General features: G+C 43.1%; 1 protein-coding gene across 3 annotated transcripts in view; it reads left to right on the forward strand.

Moving 5' to 3' along the window:
• The window catches only part of SENP7 (SUMO specific peptidase 7), a 2,310,641-nt gene that overhangs the window by 1,331,085 nt on the left and 960,358 nt on the right, over window positions 1-19,198 (forward strand). For all 3 annotated transcript variants that reach the window (XM_044071599.1, XM_044071598.1, XM_044071600.1), the window contains exon 12: window positions 5,387-5,420. In XM_044071599.1, the coding sequence (XP_043927534.1) occupies window positions 5,387-5,420 (34 nt within the window). The remainder of the gene's footprint in view (window positions 1-5,386; window positions 5,421-19,198) is intronic.

The raw sequence follows: 19,198 nt of genomic DNA on the forward strand, positions 1-19,198 counted from the left end.
GTACTTGCAACTATATTTATGCTTTTTCCACATTTCTTGCCTTCTCATCTGGTCCTTCACCTTATATTCTCTCTTTTGTTTTTTTTGGCACATTCAGTCGCTTGCTGTCTGATTTTTATCCACTTCTGATTTGATTTCCATTCCTGCTTGATGCCTATATGCCTCTGTTAAATTAAGTAGAGAAGTCATCTTAGATTTATTCTTCTCATGTTTCAAAACTTTCACTACATTTGGGTCTTGTGACATCAGCAGATGTGTGGAGTCCCACAATTGCAGATCTATACATATAATCAGTTTCAAGGAGGCCCATCCCTCCTTCAGAACGGGGAATATATAATCTTGGTGTGCACTGATTTTTTTTTAATCTTTTGGTTAGCATGAAGCATCCTTCTTGTTTTCCTGTCTTAATCTATCAACACACTTTGGGGGCTGGTCAATCACTCCAAAACTGTAACAAGAAGAGCAAATTGGTTTATAGCTTGAATTTTGTTCCCAGGTGTCAGTGCTGTTTTCAGGATTCATTTAAGTCTTCTGAAATACTCCTTACTAAGTTTTATTTGCATTAGTTTGTGTTTTATTGTTGATCCTTCATCAGTTCCCAAGTATTTATACACTCCCTCTTGCTCAAGTTTTTTTATATTACATTCTTGTCCCAAACTGATGTTTTCCTGACGTTGCAGTTTTCCTGCTTTAAAGGTTGTGTTTGCACATTTATCGAGACCAAATGACATTCTTATATCATCTGAAAAAGTTTTGACAACTTGCAGTTGTGCTTTCAGTTCCTCATTTGATGAGCTCTACAGTTTTAAATCATCGACTGAGAGAAGATGAGAAGTTTTTACACTATTGTTTTCTAGGAACTAAATTATAGCCATGGCCTAAGCTGTTAAGTAGACAGCTTAATGGGTTAAGGGCAAGGCAGAATAGCAGTGGTGACAGTCACCCTGGAATACCCCCCTTTGAATTTTTATCCCTGGGAGAATAATTTGTCCTTTATCATGGCTTAATTGCAAAATGGTCTGCAACAGTTTCATAGTCACTGTAATGTAGTGGATCAGTGCAGAGTGTATCTTATACATTTTTAAGTACACTTTTATGCATGAATGTGGGATACTATCAAATGCTTTTTTGTAGTCAGTCCATGCCATACTTAGATTCTTCCTGTTTTTACAGTTCTCCACTATGACTTTAACAACAAATGATCCTTTGTTCCATATGACATTCTTTTATTGCCCTTTTGTTCTTCTGCCATAATCGAGTTTTCTTCTAAATAACTGAAAGAGCTAGGAGATGCTCTCCAAGGTTCAGTAGCTGAAAGGGCATCAGAAAAAGTTTCCTGTCAGCTCTCTACCTTAAATTCTGTGGTCAACTCCTCCATGAGACTGATGTCTTATGCAGCGGGTATTGCGAGTAGAGCAGCGGGTTCAGGAATTTCCTTAAGGAGACATTCCAAGGGCACACTAACCAGGTGTGAACAGGAAGGAAAGACTGTCTTTGCTGTAGGAGTCCATTTTTCCTTACCTACCAGACCTTACCCAAAGGTCAGAAAAGTAGTGGGAAAATGTGGTTTTGAAAATCCCAGAGACCTTTCCAGAATCTTCCCCCAGGGGCAAAGAGGGGAACTGCTAATGGAAGACGCCAACCACGTGGCAGAGGGGGACTGCAGAATCAGGGCAACTGGGAATCTTTCTTTGGTAAGCCTTTTCAATGCTCCTGAATGGAGGCCCGCCTGTCCATCTCTGGAGGCAGTCGGGGTCTGCTTGTCTTTGTACCCAATAGCCTGGCTGACAATAACAAAAGACAAGTGGGTACAAAGCATCATATCCAGAGGTTACTCCGTACCCTTTTTTCTCCCTCTCGGACATCCCACCCCATCAAAGGGAACAGGCAACTCTAGAAATTCAAAAGTTGCTAGACAAAAGGGTCATCCGAACAGTCCCCACAGGTCAAATACGATCCAGAACTTTACTCAAGGTTCTTTTTAGTTCCAAAGAAAACGGGACTGCAGACCAATTCTGGATCTCAGCAACTTAAACAAGTCTGTAAGAAAGTCCAAGTTCCAGATGGTAACACTGCAGTCAATACTCCCATTCTTGGGACAAGACAATTGGATGTGCTTGATAGACCTCCAGGATGCCTACTACCACATAAAAATGGACAGGCGATCCAAGAGACATCTGCACTTTCGGTTAGGAGCCAGCCATTACCAGTTTCGGGCTCTGCCTTTTGGCCTCACTACAGCCCCCAGTGTGTTCACCAAATGTATGGCAGTAGTCGCAGCTCACTTAAGACTCCTAGGATTCCGAGTGTTTCCATATCTAGATGATTGGCTCCTAACTGCCACCACAGAGCATCTACTAACAAAAGTGAGAGAGACTTCACCTTGCATCTCTGCTCTCAATTAGGGATCACAGTAAACTATGAAAAGTCTGCCTTGCTGCCCTCTCAGAGTATCATTTTTATAGGAGCAGAACTAGATACAACTAAGATGATGGCCAAACTCCGTCCAGAAAGGGTACAAGTTCTACAACAAGTTTTAAATCATCTTTCCAAGAAAACGGCGCAAGCAAGGACAGTTCTAAAAGTCTTGGAGACCATGTCCGCAGCAATAACCTTGATCCCATTAGCACGGCTGCACATGAGAATTCTCCAGTGGCTACTGTCCACTCAGTGATAAATGCAGAGACTACCTATGTCTCACAAGATATTGGTAATGTAATCTTGCAAAAAAGACCTTTGTTGGTGGCTTTACGCCACTCAGGTGACGCTAGGTCGACCCTTTGTACTTCCCCAACCATTAGCCACAGTGACCACGGATGCTTCTCAGATAAGGTGGGTGGGGCATTATCTGGGAAAGACAGTCCAAGGCACTTGGCAGGATCACGAAGCTCATTTGCACATCAGTGTCCTAGAGATGAGAGTGGTGCTTCTTGTGTTGCATGCATTCCAGGAATCTGTTCCTCTGGGAACTATTGCAATACAGACAGACAGCATGTCAGTTGTGTGGTACATAAACAAAGAGGAACCAGATCTTACCCCCTTTGCCAGGAAGCCCTGAGAGTATGGCAGTGGGTGACCTCCTCCCAATGCTTTCTGATGGCAACACACATCCCCGGAAAATCCAACGTGATAGCAGACAGACTCAGAGCGATTCTGATGCCTCACGAGTGGTTCCTAAAACAGGAAGTAGTGGAAAAGATTTTTCGCAAATGGGGTCAGCCTTGCTGCAACCTTTTTGCCACATCAATGAATGCCAAATACAACAGCTACATTGCCTTTATCCCACCTCCAGGGGATTCACCAAGGGATGCACTTGTACACAATTGGCCCTCGGGTCTCCTCTATGCCTTTCCTCCCTTTCCATTGATACCCAAAGTTCTTCAGAAAGCCAATTGCTTGGGAAGGGATTTGACACTCATCGCCCCTTACTGGCCTCATCAGATCTGGTTCTCCTTCCTGTGGCCTTAACTTCAGGAGGAGCCTTGGGTTTTGGACCCAGTTCTGGACCTTCTGACTCGTGCATCAGGAATGCTCCATCCCTTTCTTCAATCCCTCAAGTTGACAGCTTGGCTGCTCCAATTCCAGCCATAGCCAGCCTCCCTAACCTTTCTTCTTGAGTAAAACAAATCCTTATTTCTTCTCATAAAGCTTCAGCGAGAAAGATATATACAAATGGAAAAGATTTTCTTCATGGGCTTCAAATAATCACATTGATCCTTTTTCTGCCACAGTAACTTCCATTCTAGAATTCTTGGCAAAACTGTTCAGTGAAGGGGCAGCCATAGCTACAATTCGAGTTCAGTTAGTAGCAATATCCAGTTTCCATTTAGGTGAATCAGGTCTCAAAATTATATCTCACAGACTATGCAAAGCCTTTCTTAAAGATACCTTTTTATTAAGGCCACCTGTTAGAGACCCTCCAGCACCATGGGACTTAAATTTTGTCTTATCCCGTCTAGTTTTTCCCCCGGTTGAGTGAGTATCATACCTGCAATCTCAGATTTTTGTCTAGGAAAACTATTCTTTTGATAGCTATCACTTCTGCTTAGAAGGGTGTCAGAGCTACATGATTTTCCACAGAGACAGGGTATCCTTATGAAAAAAAACATGCTTTTTACCCAAAGTATGTTCAGACTCTAATTTGAACCAATTCATAGAGCTACCAGTGTTTTTCCCTAACTATGAGAATAAGGCAGAATAAATGCTGCACCAACTAGATGTACATAGACAATTATGCTTCTACTTATACAGGACTAAGGACTTCAGAAAATATGACCAACTATTTGTATCCTTTTCAGATTTAAGGAAAGGTGCTCCAGTTTAAAAAGTGACACTTTCAAAATGGCGCTCAGATTGTATAACCTTCATTTACAAATCTCAAAACAAAGATCTTTCCCATAAAATAAAAGGTCATTCTACAATGGCAATTGCATCCTCTTCCTCCTTTAGGGCTAGACTGCCCATTGATACTATTTGTGTTGCAGCAACATGGGAAAGACCACATACCTTTATCATTCATTACAAAGTCGACTTGGCCTGCAGGAACAGGGCCTCCTTTGGTTCCACAGTTCTGAAGAATATTCTCCTTTGAGCCACCCAAGAAAGATGGTGCTGGAAACGCTGTCCCAACCTGCTAAGAATGAAGGTGAGCTAGGACAACATCACATCAAGAAGTTATGCACTCACCATAACGTTCCATGTGTGTTGTCCATCTCACCTTCATTCTTACATCCCACCTTTTGCTCCTGGAAGACGGAGTTGATACAGTTGGCTACTAGTGTTCTCTGACCTTCTTGATTGCTGTATTAAGCTATCTTTAGTTTGTCATGCCTTTGTATAGCTGCAAACAAGATCTGGGGAGCTCCCCAAGTGCATGATGGGATAGGGGATAGCCTCAAGCTAGTGAAAGACCTCAAGCTGGTGTATAAGGCCAAGTCAGATCCGAGGATCGGATCTGAACCCAACCTGCTAAGAATGAAGGTGAAATGGACAACACACATGGAACGTTACGGTGACTACATAACTTCTTTTTTTATGCATTCTGAAGCCATTGTCAAGTCTGCTTATCAGAAATTCTAACCTTTTGTGCCTGGAATGAGTGCATTTTCAACTCCTTCACTACACTGAGTAATGTAGTTTTTGCACCTAAAGGATTTTATTCTAAGAATAAGTTATTTTTAAGTTGCCTTAATCAAAACTTAATTTTACAAATTTTAAAATTTTTCACAAGGTATGCAACTTTTTCTTTTTTTCTGATAAGCTTAAGCCTATTTCCTCATAACTGATTTCTATATTATAGGATAATTATTAATAGTTGACTTTAAGGTTGAAATTCAGTCATTTAAATGTCAGTTGCTTAAATTTTTTTTTTTAATTTGTATTTCAGTTTAAGACTGGAAGTATCATGATTCCCCTAGAAGGTAAATGTTTTTAATATATTTCTGTTAATTAAACTGTGTTTAAGTTTCATTATTAGTCAATTGCATGCAGCTTGAGTTGCCAGATAAAGCTGTAGAAATGGTTACTTAAAAGTTCTGGGGATAAGAATGTTGCTTTTTTTAATTTTACATGTATATTGCAGCAGACTTTTATTTTAATAAGAGATAACAGATCCTTTGAATATGTATATGTATATATATATATATATATATATATATATATATATATATATTACAGTGTTCTGACTGGATAATGTGGATAGCCTAGAGTTCTTACCTATTTCCAACTCATACATCCTTTGCTTTACTAGGTGTATCCGAGTGCCATCTGTGTATTGCCTGACATTCAGCACCAATTTGTTGCATGCTTGACTCCATGCGCATCAGCTATACATAAGCATGGGTTGATGTAATTGATGGGAGGTATGGAGCTACTGCTTTTGTGGCTTGTTATGTGGAGTCTGTGGGCTTTGAGGCCCTTATATCTGAAACAAATAAGGATAGTGATTCCTCCTTACGCTTAAGGCCCATAATGAACAACCACAAGCCTCCTAAGGTCTACTGTGGACTGGACTATGTCTACCATTCCTTTCTCTTGTAAGCATCTTAAGTATTTGGGGAAGAAGAGTCATCTTAGGTCATCTTCCTGTATACCACTTACCAGGAATGCTATCTCTACAGCCTGTAGGCTCTTGAAGTATATTTCTGCATCTCATATAAAAGCCAGTGCTTTTACATAAGCCTTAGCAGTTTGAATGTATTGAGATCCTGACCCAGACGTCTTCTGGCTAACACCTATTTGATCTTTTTAGTTCAGCATAGGAGTGAGAGACCACAGCAAGTTGACATTTTGCAAACAGATGAGGAGTCCAAAACTTTGGACAGAATGGGAAGATAGTATTTTCTTCTTCTTCTCCATTATTGTCTGCAGACCACAACTTTTTGTGTTACCTGTTCAGATGTTCTTCATGTTTCACTGTTGCAGTCATCACATTTGGGTTATCTGCCTGCAGGTAGACCTCAGTTGGCCTGAATACCAGGGTCTTGGGATTTCTGTGTCAGATGCTGTCGCTTCTTCCATGACGTCAGAATGTCATGGGTATAGAACATGCAGCCGACGCCATTACATCAGTCTTTCTTGCCGTGCAGTGTCCAAAACAGAAGCAAGTTTGCAAGTGCCGGTCGGCCACCTCCTGAAATTTTCATTTTTCGAGTTTCAGACCTGAAGTCTTCTAAAAGATAAGTACCTCGTTGGGGATCCTTTTTTCTTGCTCTAACCGATGTCAGAAAAAGTTAATAATTGTCTTGCCTGTGGAAAGCAAATACCTCAAAGAGATTTTCATTCTTACTGCACCATCTGTTAAGGCCCGGACCACGATATTCCTCACTGTCAGTTTTGTGCCTTGTTCAACGCCCGAACTATTCGTCGTCAGGCTATTTTTGTTACTAAATTCTTTTGCTCTTATTCTCGGCATTCCGAAATGGCTTCAATAAGCCATCCGACTACTGATCTTCTGAAAAAACGTAAGGATAAAGACAGAGAGAGACCGCATAGGCCCATACTCAGTGAGGCACCTTTGCAGCCCCTGATACCCGCTTCTACAGATTTGCAGGCCTCTGCTAAGACCCTTTCAGAGTCCGGTATGGCGCAAGTTGCTTCTTCTACTATGGAACCTGCGGATGTCTCTACCTTGGATGGGTCCAGAGCCGCTGTGCAGGTACCGGCTTCTGAGGGTGTATTCCAACGTTTTGATGTTCGTTTTAAACCAACATCTGTGTTTTTGACTAAAACTACCGAGTTTCTCAGGCCCAAAGTTTGCAGTTTGCCTAGAAAACCGAAGACGAAAGCGCATGCTCAAGCTCCCATGCCATGGAAACAAATACTTAGAATGGCTGAAGACCTAATAACTTTAATTAGTGGAAGCCAGCCTTCACCCTCTATAAGACAAAGGACTGATTTTCCTTCTGATGCTACAGACCATGAGCCTGATTACTCTGATCCCTCTGATTACCAGGACATTCCCTTATCTACATATGAGGTTTCAGAAGCAGAGAATTCCATCCCTTCTGCCTCCCCTCCAGAGGACTCTTCTTTTGGTGAAACCTTGCATACTTTAAGAGAGCATTTCCACTGGAAATGCCAGGACTACCCACAGTCCAAAAAGAGACTCAGAGAATTTTTAGACTTGCCTCAGCACAGGCCTCTAGCTATACCCCCTGTTCTGGAGATTGTAGATGATGTCTTCTTGGAATCCAGCCTTACCCCTGATACTTTGCCTGCAGTGGCCAGAAAACCTGACGGGTACTACAGAGTACCTAACTCCTACAAGTTTCTCTTTAAGAATCCTACTGCGGATCCAGAGACCATTTCCCAGAGACCTTAAGGCCAAAGTAGCCAAAAGCCCTACCCCTTTGGACAGGGACTCTAGGGCTTTAGACAGATGGGGTAAGAAGATATACACCTCTGCTACTCTAGCCATCAGGGCTTTAAATTGCCGGTTTCATATGTTAAAGTATCAGCAACATATTATGGAGCTAATTAAACAGAAAATGATGTTGATTCCTAATTGTGCAGACCATAAAGATTTATAAGAGTTAATGCATTCTGATAACCAAGTTGGAAAACATATTTTGCAATGTGGTTTTGATGCTTTAGAAGCATCTTGCAGGGCTGCTGTCACTGGGCCTGTTCTTAGAAGGCATGCTTGGCTTAAGGAACATATCTTGCCAGACTATGTCAAAGCAAAATTACTAGATGCACCACTAAATCAAGAACACCTGTTTGGCAATAAAGCAGAAGTTGTCAAAAAGATGGAGGAAAAAGCTAAATCTATGCAAACTGTTAAGTATTTCCTACAGGTACAGCCACCTAGATTAAGTAGACATTGGCCTTCTAAAAACTGGTCCTTTCCAGTCCCTCCCAGACCTTCTCAGTCCTAACCCAGGGGCAGCATACCACCACGATTACAGTTTCACGGTATGCACAGATCTAAGCAATGGAGTGCTCCCACCTCTAAAACAGGGAGTAGTAAGCCAACATCCTATGGTAAAATCTCACGCTAACTTATCCTTAATTCTTCCAAGTCTTGCCCAAGTACTTGCACCCTTAGGAGGAAAACTTGCCCCACATGTAAAAAAACTGGGTGTACATTACCCAGGACAGATGGGTCTTGAACACTGTATCCCAGGGATACAGATTCTACTTCCACTCACTGCCAACCCCAAGCGGATGGCCAGACCTTCCCCCAAACCAGTGGGCAGAGGCCCAAAAGCAAGTACTTTCTCTTCTCAGTATCAAGGCTATTCGACCTGTCCCAGTAGAGCATAGGGGACAAGGTTTTTACTCCAAACTGTTTCTGGTCCCCAGGAAAGAAAACTCTTGGTACCCTATCCTGAATCTGTCTATTCTCAACACCTTCCTGGTGGTTCCAAGGTTCAAGGTGCTTACTCTCCAACAGCTGCTTCCTGTGCTAGCCACCCTAGACTTAAAAGAAGCTTATCTGCACATCCCCATAAGGGAATCTTGCAGGAAATACCTATGTTTCAGAGCAGGTTCTATGCATTATCAATTCTCTGTACTTCCCTTTGGCTTATCTACTGTGCCTAAGGTATTCACAAAATGCCTAGCTCCAGCCATTGCATATTGCAGGCAGAGAATAATTCAAATTTAGACATGCTTGCACGGTTGCCTGATTCAGGCGGACAGTCAGGAATTGCTACTCCAGGACGTGACATTTGTAAAGAGACTTCTAACTTCACTGGGGTACACCATCAATGAAAAGAAATCACTTCAGGTACCCAACCAACAGATTGTATTCCTGGGAGCAAGCTTGAACACAACTTCCCAGATGGCATTCCTCACTCCAGAAAAACAAATGTATTTGACAAAACTACTTCAATCTACTGGCCATCAGAACCCAGATATCTGCAAGAAAAATACTGCAAGCCCTAGGGTTCATGGCCTCTTGCATTCTACTAATTCCATATGCAAGACTGCATATGACGAAACTTCAGTGGTACTTAAAAAGTCTCTGGTGTCAACTTTCTCAGGACCTGGAAACAATGATTCCTATCATTCCTTGCCTAAGGGCAGAGTTTCTTTGGTGGGCACAGGCCTGCTACCACAACAAAGGACTCCCTTTCACTCTACCCCCTGCTGCCCAGACCCTAACAACAGATGCATCAGACTATGCATGGGGGGCTCACATGGCAGGACAAGGTATTCAAGGCAAATGGAGCCCAAAGCAAATGCACCTGCATATCAATTAAAAAGAAATGTTAGCTGTACAGAATGCCCTGACAGCCTTTAAACACCTTATTCTTCCAGGGAAACTATTGATAAAGACAGACAACTCCACAGTTATGTGGTACATAAACAAGCAGGGGTGAACCCATTCCTACCCACTCTGCAGGTTAGCCATGGCTCTGTGGGACACAGCCTTGAGTAATCAAGTGCACCTGCAAGCTCAGTTCTTGCCAGGCAAACTAAATTCACTGGCAGACGACTTAAGCAGAAATCTAATGGACCCGCACGAGTGGAAACTGGAACCCAAATCATTCAAGCTGCTGATCCACAGGTGGGTGGGGGGCATCACAGGTGGACCTCTTCGCTTCCCCTCAGAACTTTCAGTTGAGCAAATATCGCACCAGAACTCCCCACAGCCAAGCATGAAAAGTGGATGCTCTGTCCTTTACATGGGAAAACCTTTCTCCCTCTGCCTCTCCTCTCAAAGGTTCTACTAAAGATCAAACAGGACAAGCCAAGGACAATCCTGATTGCACCAGACTGGCCATGCCAGCACTGGTACCCACCTTTATGCAGTCTGACAGTACTGCCACCTTGGCACCTGCCTCTGACCCCCTCCCGGCTGTCGCAGCAGGAGGGCCAGATTCTGCTTCCTCAGTTACAAACCCTGAACCTAGCAGCCTGGTTCATCCCCTGAACCCTCAGTAAACAGGTGCTGGATGTCTTCCTGGAGGCAAAAAGGCCTACTATTAGAAAATTCTATTCAGAAAAGTGGAAAAGATACTGTTCTTGGAGCCAGTCTCAAGGAATGGACATAAATGTGCCCAGCCTACCTCATATACTAGATTTACTTAACAGAAATGTTCCACAAAGGCTATCCTTCTCTTCAATTAAGATTCATGCCTCTGCCATCTCAGCTCATTATAATACTGAGCCACCCCCTCATCTCTCATCCTGTGGTCAAATAGTTCTTGAGAGGAGCCAGAAATTTAAGACCCCCCCAGGAGAGTTCCCACTCCAGCCTGGGACCTTAACTTTGTATTGGAAAAAACTCATGCTTCCACCCTTTGAACCTGCTGCTTCAGCAGAGTTAAAATTCCTCTCCAGGAAAACAGCTTTTATTCTAGCCATCATTTCAGCAAGAAGTGTGTCTGAATTGCAAGCCCTTATGGCTGTGGAACCCTTCATTATCTTCCATGTGGATAGGGTTCCCTCAGGACTAACACATCATTTATGCCAAAGATGGTATCTAGTGTGGCTTTAAACCAATCCGTTCATTTGCCAGCCTTTTTCCCTAATCCTCAGAATACAGGGGAAAGGATCCTGCACACCCTGGATGTGCACAGGCAGCTTAGGTTCTATCTGGACAGGTCTAAACCTTTCTGAAAATCTGACCAGCTGCTAGTCAGTTTTGCTACAGGGGCAGAGGGCAAACCATTTCTACATGACTAGCACACTGCATCCATTTCTGCTGCAAACATCATGGGAAACCTGTCCCACAGGGGGTCAGAACACATTCCACTAGGGCTACGTCAACCTCTACAGCATTTCTCAGGGGAGTCTGTGCCAGGGACATCCTGGAAGCTGCAACCTGGAGCTTCTGTACACACCTTCACCAAGCATTACCACTTCCCTATCTTTTCTAAATCCAGAGCTAGATTTGCTACAGCAGTCTTACAGGGCCTGCTTGCCAGCCCTAATGCTTCTTGACTGCCTCCACCCATCCTCAGCTTTGGGAATCAACTCAAATGTGATGACTTCAGCAGTGAAACATGAAGAACATAGTACATATGTGTACACATCATAAATGTAGATGTTCGAGTGTATTCACTGTTGCAGTCCTGGATGTTCTTCATGTTTCACTGTTGCAGTCATTACATTTGGGTAATCTGCTGGCAGGTTGCCCTCAGTCGGCCTGAATTCCAAAGTCTTGGGTCCTGTGTCGGTTGCTGTCTCCTCTTCCATGACGTCAGGTCATCAGGGGTGTAAAACATGCAGCTGACGCCATTTTATTTAGTCTTTCTTGCCGCGTGGTGCCCGAAGCAGAAGCATTTCACAAGTGCCGGTCTGCCGACTACTGAAATATTCGAATTTGAGTTTCAGAACCGAAGTCTTCACTAAAGTTAAGTACCCTGTTGGGGAAACTTTTTTCTTGTTCCATACCAATGTCAGAAAAAGTTAATAATTGTATTACTTGTGGGAAGCAAATACCTCATAAGCATTTCCATTTATACTGCATTCCTTGCCTAGGCCCTGATCACAACATGCCTGGCTGTTGGTTTTGTACTAGATTTAACCAACGCACTATTAAGCGTTGGTATATTTTTGCCTCAAAGTGTTTTGGAAACAGATTTAACTACCCAGAAATGTCATCAGATAGCAATCCGACTACCGGAGTACATAAAAAAATGCAAAGAAAAGGACAGAGAAAGGCAGTCGAGATCCAAAACCAATGACGAAGCTTCTCCTAAGCCAGTCACCGGTTCACTTAGTGAGGTGCTTTCGCAGCCCCTGATACCCGCTACTTTCGAGTTGCAGGCCTCTACCGACACCCATGTGGAGTCTGGCATGCCGCAAGATACTCAAGGTATTGGACTGATGGATGTATCTCCTTCGGATGGGTCTGGAGCCGCTGAGCAGGCACCGGCTTCTGAGGGTGTATTCAGACCTCAACGTTTGTATATCAAACTGACAGCTGCAAAACCAAAGAGAAAAGCAACTTCTAAAACTAAAAAACCGACGCATGGGCCACGTGCACAGGCCTCTATGCCTAAAAAAACAGATGATCAAAATGGCTGAAGACCTTATATTCAGGGGTACCCCATCCCCCTCCAGATAAGAGGCCTAGGCAAGACACTAATTACGATTCTTCAGATCATGTTTCTATTTCTTCTGATCAGGAATTATCTATACCTCCCTATGAGGATTCTGATGCAGAGGAGTCTATACCATCTGCATCTCCTCCTGAGGATTATTCATTTGGGGATACCTTGCATACTTTGAGGGAGCATTTTCACTGGGAGAGTCAGGATTTCTCAGAATCATAAAAGAGGCTCAGGGAATTCCTTCTTCTTCCTCAGCACAGGCCTTTAGCCATTCCCCCTGTTTTATACATTGTGGATGATGTGTTTTCGGAGTCAAGCTTGACCCCTGACTCCTTACCTCCGGCTCCCAGTAAGCCTGACAGATATTACAGGGTCCCTGACTCACATAGATTTTTATTTAGAAACCCTGCTGCTGATCCTGAAACTATTTCACAGGGTCCAAAGGGTGTTAAGGCCTCAACAACAAAAAATCCTACCCCCTCTGACAGAGATTCAAGGGCACTGGACAGATGGGGAAAAAATGGTTTATACATCTGCAATCTTGGCAATCAGAGCCTTAAACTGTCAATTTCATATGCTTAAGTATCAACAACATGTTATGGAATTGCTGAAACAGAAAATGATGTTGATTTCTGAATGTGCAGAAAATAAAGAATTGCAGGAATTTTTGCATGCAGCTGAACAGGTTGGAAGGCATACTTTGCTATGTGGTTTTGACTCCTTAGAGGCCTCCTGCAGGGCCGCAGTTACTGGATCTGTGATTAGGAGGCATGCCTGGCTAAAGGAACACAATTTGCCTGACCATGTTAAAACTAAATTGCTAGATGCCCCTTTACAGCATGATACTCTGTTTGGTATTAAGGCAGAAGAGGTTTTAAAGAAAATGGAAGACAAAGCTAAGTCTGTGCAAACTGTTAAAGACTTCTTACAAGTGCAGCCACCAAGATTCAGTAGACACTGGCCTACAAAGAATTGGTCATTTCCTGTGTCAGACAGAGCTCAAAGGGGAAAATCCAGATGCCCTAAGGGTTCCAGATACCAGGCACAAGATTCATACAAGTCAAATCAATGGGGCGCTTCTACCTCCAAATCTGGAGGAGATAAAGTGCAAACCTACAGAAAACAGTCTCAATGACTTCCCTGTGCCTACACCCTTAGGGGAAAATTAGCACTTTTTGCTCAAAATTGGCAGTTAAATAACCCAGGACAAGCGGGTACTAAACATAATATCAGAGGGATACAGATTCCATTTCCACACTCTGCCAATGGCAAATGGTTATCCAGATCTGCCAAAAAATCAATGGGCAGAGGCACAGAAACAGATTACTTCCCTCATGGATATGGGGGCCATTCAGCCAGTACCAGAACAGGAAAAATGACAAAGTTTTTACTCAAGACTGTTGTTGGTACCCAGAAAAGACAAGGCCTGGCAGCCAATACTGGATTTATAAATTTTGAACACATACCTAGACATTCCAAAATTCAAAATGCTGACTTCGCAGCAGCTTCTGCCCATGCTGGGCAAGAATGCTTGGCTGGTGACATTAGACCTAAAAGAGGCATACCTGCATGTCCCAATAAGACAATCGTGCAGAAGATGCCTCAGATTCAAGGCTGGCTTAATGCATTATCAATTCTCTGCACTGCCCTTTGGCTTATCTACTGCGCCCAGGGACTTCACAAAGTGCTTGGAGCCAGTAATTGCATTTTGCAGACAAAGAAGTATACAAATATACCCTTACTTGGACGACTGTCTCATTCAAGCAGAGAGCAAGGACATTCTTCTTCAACACCTGGTGTTTGTGAAAAGGCTTCTAACATGCCTAGGGTACACGATAAAAATAAATCACAACTGGTACTCTCTCAAAAGATCACATTCCTGGGTGCAAGCTTGAATACAACTGCCAAGATTGCTTACTTCACGCCAGACAAGCAAAGGCAACAGACTGCTTACTTCAAACTGATGGCAACAAAAACCCAGTTATCTGCAAGACAAATTCTGCAGGCTTTGGGCTTCATGGCATCCTGCATCCTACTGATTCCATATGCAAGACTGCATATGAGGAAACTTCAGTGGTACCTAAAAAGTTTATGGAGTCAACATTCTCAGTCTGGAAACAATGATTCCTCTCATACCCTGCCTACAACAGGAGTTTCTATGGTGGGAAATGGCATGTCACCAAAACATGGGATGGGCCTTAAGTCTACCCCTTGCCAGCCAAACCTTAACAACAGATGCATCAGATTATGCCGGGGGGCCCACATGGCAGGAAGATGCATTCACAGCATATGGACCCCAAAACAAATGCATCTACATATCAACCAGAAAGAGATGCTAGCTGTTCAAAATGCCGTAACAGCCTTGAAGGACTTACTTCATCCAGGACAACTGCTGATAAAGATGGACAACACCATGGTCATGTGGTATATAAACAAGCAAGGGGGCACACACTCATAGCCCCTTTGCAGATTAGCCATGGCACTGTGGGGCACAGCTTTGACCTACCAAATACATCTTCAAGCTCAATTCCTGCCAGGAAAGCAAAATACTCTGGCAGACGATTTAAGCAGAAACCTTATGGACCCTCACAAGTGGAAACTAAATCCACAAGCCTTCAGCATGATAACAGAGAAATGGGGGGAGCCCAGACATAGATCTATTTGCCTCTCCTCAAAATTATCACTTGAAAAGATTCTGCACAAGGACTTATCACAGACAAGCATGGAAAGTGGACGCCCTATCCTTCAGTTGGAAAAAAACAGTTTACGCCTTTCCTCCTCTGCCTCTTCTTCCCAAGATCCTCCTAAAAGTTAGACAAGAGAAACCAAAGATGATACTAATTGCCCCGGACTGGCCCCGCCAATACTGGTACCCAGTCCTAAGGAACTTGTCTCAATACCCAGCTTGGACCTTACCTCAAAGACTTTTAACTACTGTCCCAGCAAAACAGATCCTGCACAATCAACTCCAGACACTGAACCTGGCGGCATATTTGATCATGTAGTTATACAAACAACTCCTCTCAGTAAAGCTGTGATGGATGTCATTTTGGAAGCCAGAAGACCTAGTACTAGAAAATTTTATGCTGATAAATGGAAGAGATTCTGTGCTTGGAATCTAGCACAAGAAACTGATACAGCAGAACCAAATATTCCTCAGATATTACAATACTTAACTGAGATGCTTGACAAAGGCCTATCTTTCTTATCAATTAAAATCCATGCCTCTGCCATTTCGGCTCATTACAGTACAGAGCCACCAATCTTTTCTCATCCTTTACTAAAGCAGTATCTTAGAGGAGCCAAAAATTTAAGGCCTCCTAGAAGATCATCATTACCTGCATGGGACCTCAATTATGTATTGGAAAAGCTCACCCTGCCTCCATTTGAACCAGCTGCTACCGCTGATATAAAGTTCTTATTATGGAAAACAGCTCTGCTACTAGCAATTACTTCAGCAAGAAGAGTTTCAGAGCTACAGGCCCTCATGGCTGTAGAGCTTTTTATCATATTTTACCCAGACAGGGTGTCTCTGAGGACAAATCCTACATTTATGCCCAAGGTGGTTTCCAGTGTGACTCTTAACCAAACAATTCATCTGCCAACCTTTTAGCCAAATCCGCAGAACAAGTGGGAGAGAATTCTGCATTCCTTGGACGTACACAGACAGCTTAGATTCTACTTGAGCAGGACTAAAGCTCTAAGAAAAACTGAGCAGTTACTAGTGACATATGCTGCAGGATCAGAAGGAAAGGCTATTTCAAAGCAGACAGTTTCAAAGTGGATAAGCCACTGCATCCGTTTCTACTACTTACACCATGGTAAACCTGTGCCCAAGGGCATTAGGTCTCATTCCATCAGAGCTGCAGCTACTTCAGCAGCCTTTCTCAGAGGAGTACCAACCAAAGACATTCTAGAGGCTGCTACTTGGAGTTCTTTTCACACCATCACAAAACATTATAATTTGCCTCTCTACTCTAAGTCCAGGGCAGGCTTTGCCACTGCAGTTCTGCAGGGCCTTATAGCCGCACCTAATGCTGTTTAGCACCAGCCTCCCAACCATAGCTTTGGGATTCTACCCAAATATAATGACTGCAACAGCGAAACACTAAGAACATAGTACAGTTGTGTACACTTACCATAAATGTAGATGTTCGAGTGTATTCACTGTTGCAGTCCAGGTTACCCGCCCACCATCCCCCAGTCATACTGGAGTTTATCTTTCCTTCTCTATCTTCTGCAACCTATGTGGTGTATTTGCTTGTAGATGAAGGTAAAGTTTATATTGATGCATGTATATGTATATTTTTATATATTTTTGCTACCTTTTTGGGGGCACCTGACATCTGGGGCAAGAAAAACTAAAGAAAATGGTGCCGGCTGCATGTTTTATACCCCTGACATCATGGAAGAGGAGACAGCAACTGACGCAGGTCCCAAGACTTTGGAATTCAGGCTGACTGAGGCAACCTGCCAGCAGATTACCCAAATGTAATGACTGCAACAGTGAATACACTTGAACATCTACATTTATGGTATGTGTACACAACTGTACTTTACCCTCCCTCCAGCCTCCTGACCTCTCTTTACTTCTACCTATCCTTTTTGTTTGGCATACCTTATATCATTGGTATTTGCTTTTTGCTGGTAGTGTTCCACACCATGTAATTGCTTCCTATTTAGGGGGCTCCTGACATCTGGGACAAGAAAAACTGATGTAATGGTGTCGGCTTCATGTTTTATACCCATGATGTTCTGACGTCATGGAAGAAGCGACAGCATCTGACGCAGAAATAACAAGACTCTGGTATTCAGGCCGACTGAGGGCTACCTGCAGACAGATGACCCAAATGTGATGACTGCAACAGTGAATGCACTTGAACATCTACATTTATGGTAAGTGTACACAACTGTACTATTCCATTGTTCTCTACATGACCCGGCACTGCTTCCTAAGTCTGGGTTTACTGGAATTTGACATTTAGTCTAATTTTGACTGTGCTGTGGCAGTAGGCTAAGGTTTTTGCTTACACAGGATAACCTGCTGAGTCTGTTCTCCCTTAAGCAGAGCTCAGTCTGTTCTGGATGCCCCTTTAATAACTGAGGAAGAGCCCACGCAAGCATCACAGAGTCCTGCTCCCTTTAGTAACATGCAGGTTGCATTACACTACATTGTTTTAGTGGCAGAAGATGGCAATATGCTTACCTAGTCTGCTATTTTAAATATGTTTAACATTCTACCTCTCCTGCAACCATACCTTTTCCTTACCCCTTTTCCACTGTTCTCATGGTCTCTTGGATGTCTCTTTGCATTACCTCTCCACCATCTATTTTGGTAGTCAGTTCCATAGAGTGCAATTCTTTTTGTGAAGAAGCACATTGAAACTTCCAAGGGGTAGTTGTCCCTACAATTTTCTCCCTGTGCCTCCTCTTTCCACTTCATTCATTTCTGCCCAGAATTGACCTTTCACAGCACTTTGTAGTTTTGTGCATGAGTATCATGTCCTCCTGTCTCATTTGGTCCCAAGTGAGAAGAGCTCTAGCTCCTCTACAATATGGCTATACTCCCTCTGTGTCCATCCCACAGATATTTATGGTACCTCTCCTATGGATTCCTTCCACCAGCTTTCTTTCTTTTTACTTGTACGGTCTCCATAACTGCACACAGTACTCAAGGCATAATCTGACCAGGGTGATTTAGAGATGAAACATTGCCTCCTTCTGTGGACTTTGTCTCCACCTCAGAATGTATCCCAACATTCTGCTGATGCTGTCACTGTCATTTCATTCTGTTCTAGGTGGTCTGATCGACACCCCCAGATCCTTTTCTTGCTCTTTTATCACCATTTTCATTTCACCTAGCTAATATGTCATACCATATATATTGTTGACTAAGTGCAATACTTTCCATTTGTGTATGTTGAGTGTGAACTGCCACCTTTCTGTCAGTTTGTTCAGTCATTACAGATTCTTCAGCAGAATTTTCTCCTAATCCTGCACTGCTGCACCTGTGTTCCTGTCATTACCAAAGAGGTTCCAGATATAGCGCACACACACACACTGGAAAGAACTGGGCATGGAACAGTCCCCTGCAGTACACCATTAGTCACTTTTCCTAATTCTTGTCAGTATTCCTTTCACCACAACCCTCTCTGTCCTACCATTCAGCGAAACAGCTGACTGGTTCCTCAGTCTTGGTCCTACCCCGCTGCCCCTATAGTTTATCAGTCTGTTGTGTGTGACTCAGCAAAGGGTAATAGAATATGTCTGCTGGTACTTCGATTAATCAATAAGACAAGATCAGGTTTGACTTATAGCTCCTTGTAGCCATGAACACATGTTGGTTGCTGTCATGGAGATTATTGTCCTCACAGAATGCTGCCAACCTCACTCTTAGTATTCTTTACATGACTTTTCTTGCCCCTTTTGTTAAACTAATGAGCCTGTTTTCCCTTCTTCTTTGATGACACATGTAGAAGTGCAGTGTATCAACCACAGCAACAAGTTTAATGTGCCTGTGCTGCTCAGTGGTACTCAACTAGTCAGCAAGCTTCCTGTATGGAAAGTCACATATAGTCAGCATTTCTGTATCATGTAAACCATCAGTAAGGATGAAGTTGCATTGTTCCACAGGATCAGCAGACTGGCCTACTCCCTAGCACCTGACTACTACCTTCTAGGGGGCAAAT

This window comes from Protopterus annectens, chromosome 5.part0 (assembly GCF_019279795.1).
Source record: "Protopterus annectens isolate FY-2018-M chromosome 5.part0, PAN1.0, whole genome shotgun sequence".
Lineage (NCBI taxonomy): Eukaryota > Metazoa > Chordata > Ceratodontiformes > Protopteridae > Protopterus > Protopterus annectens.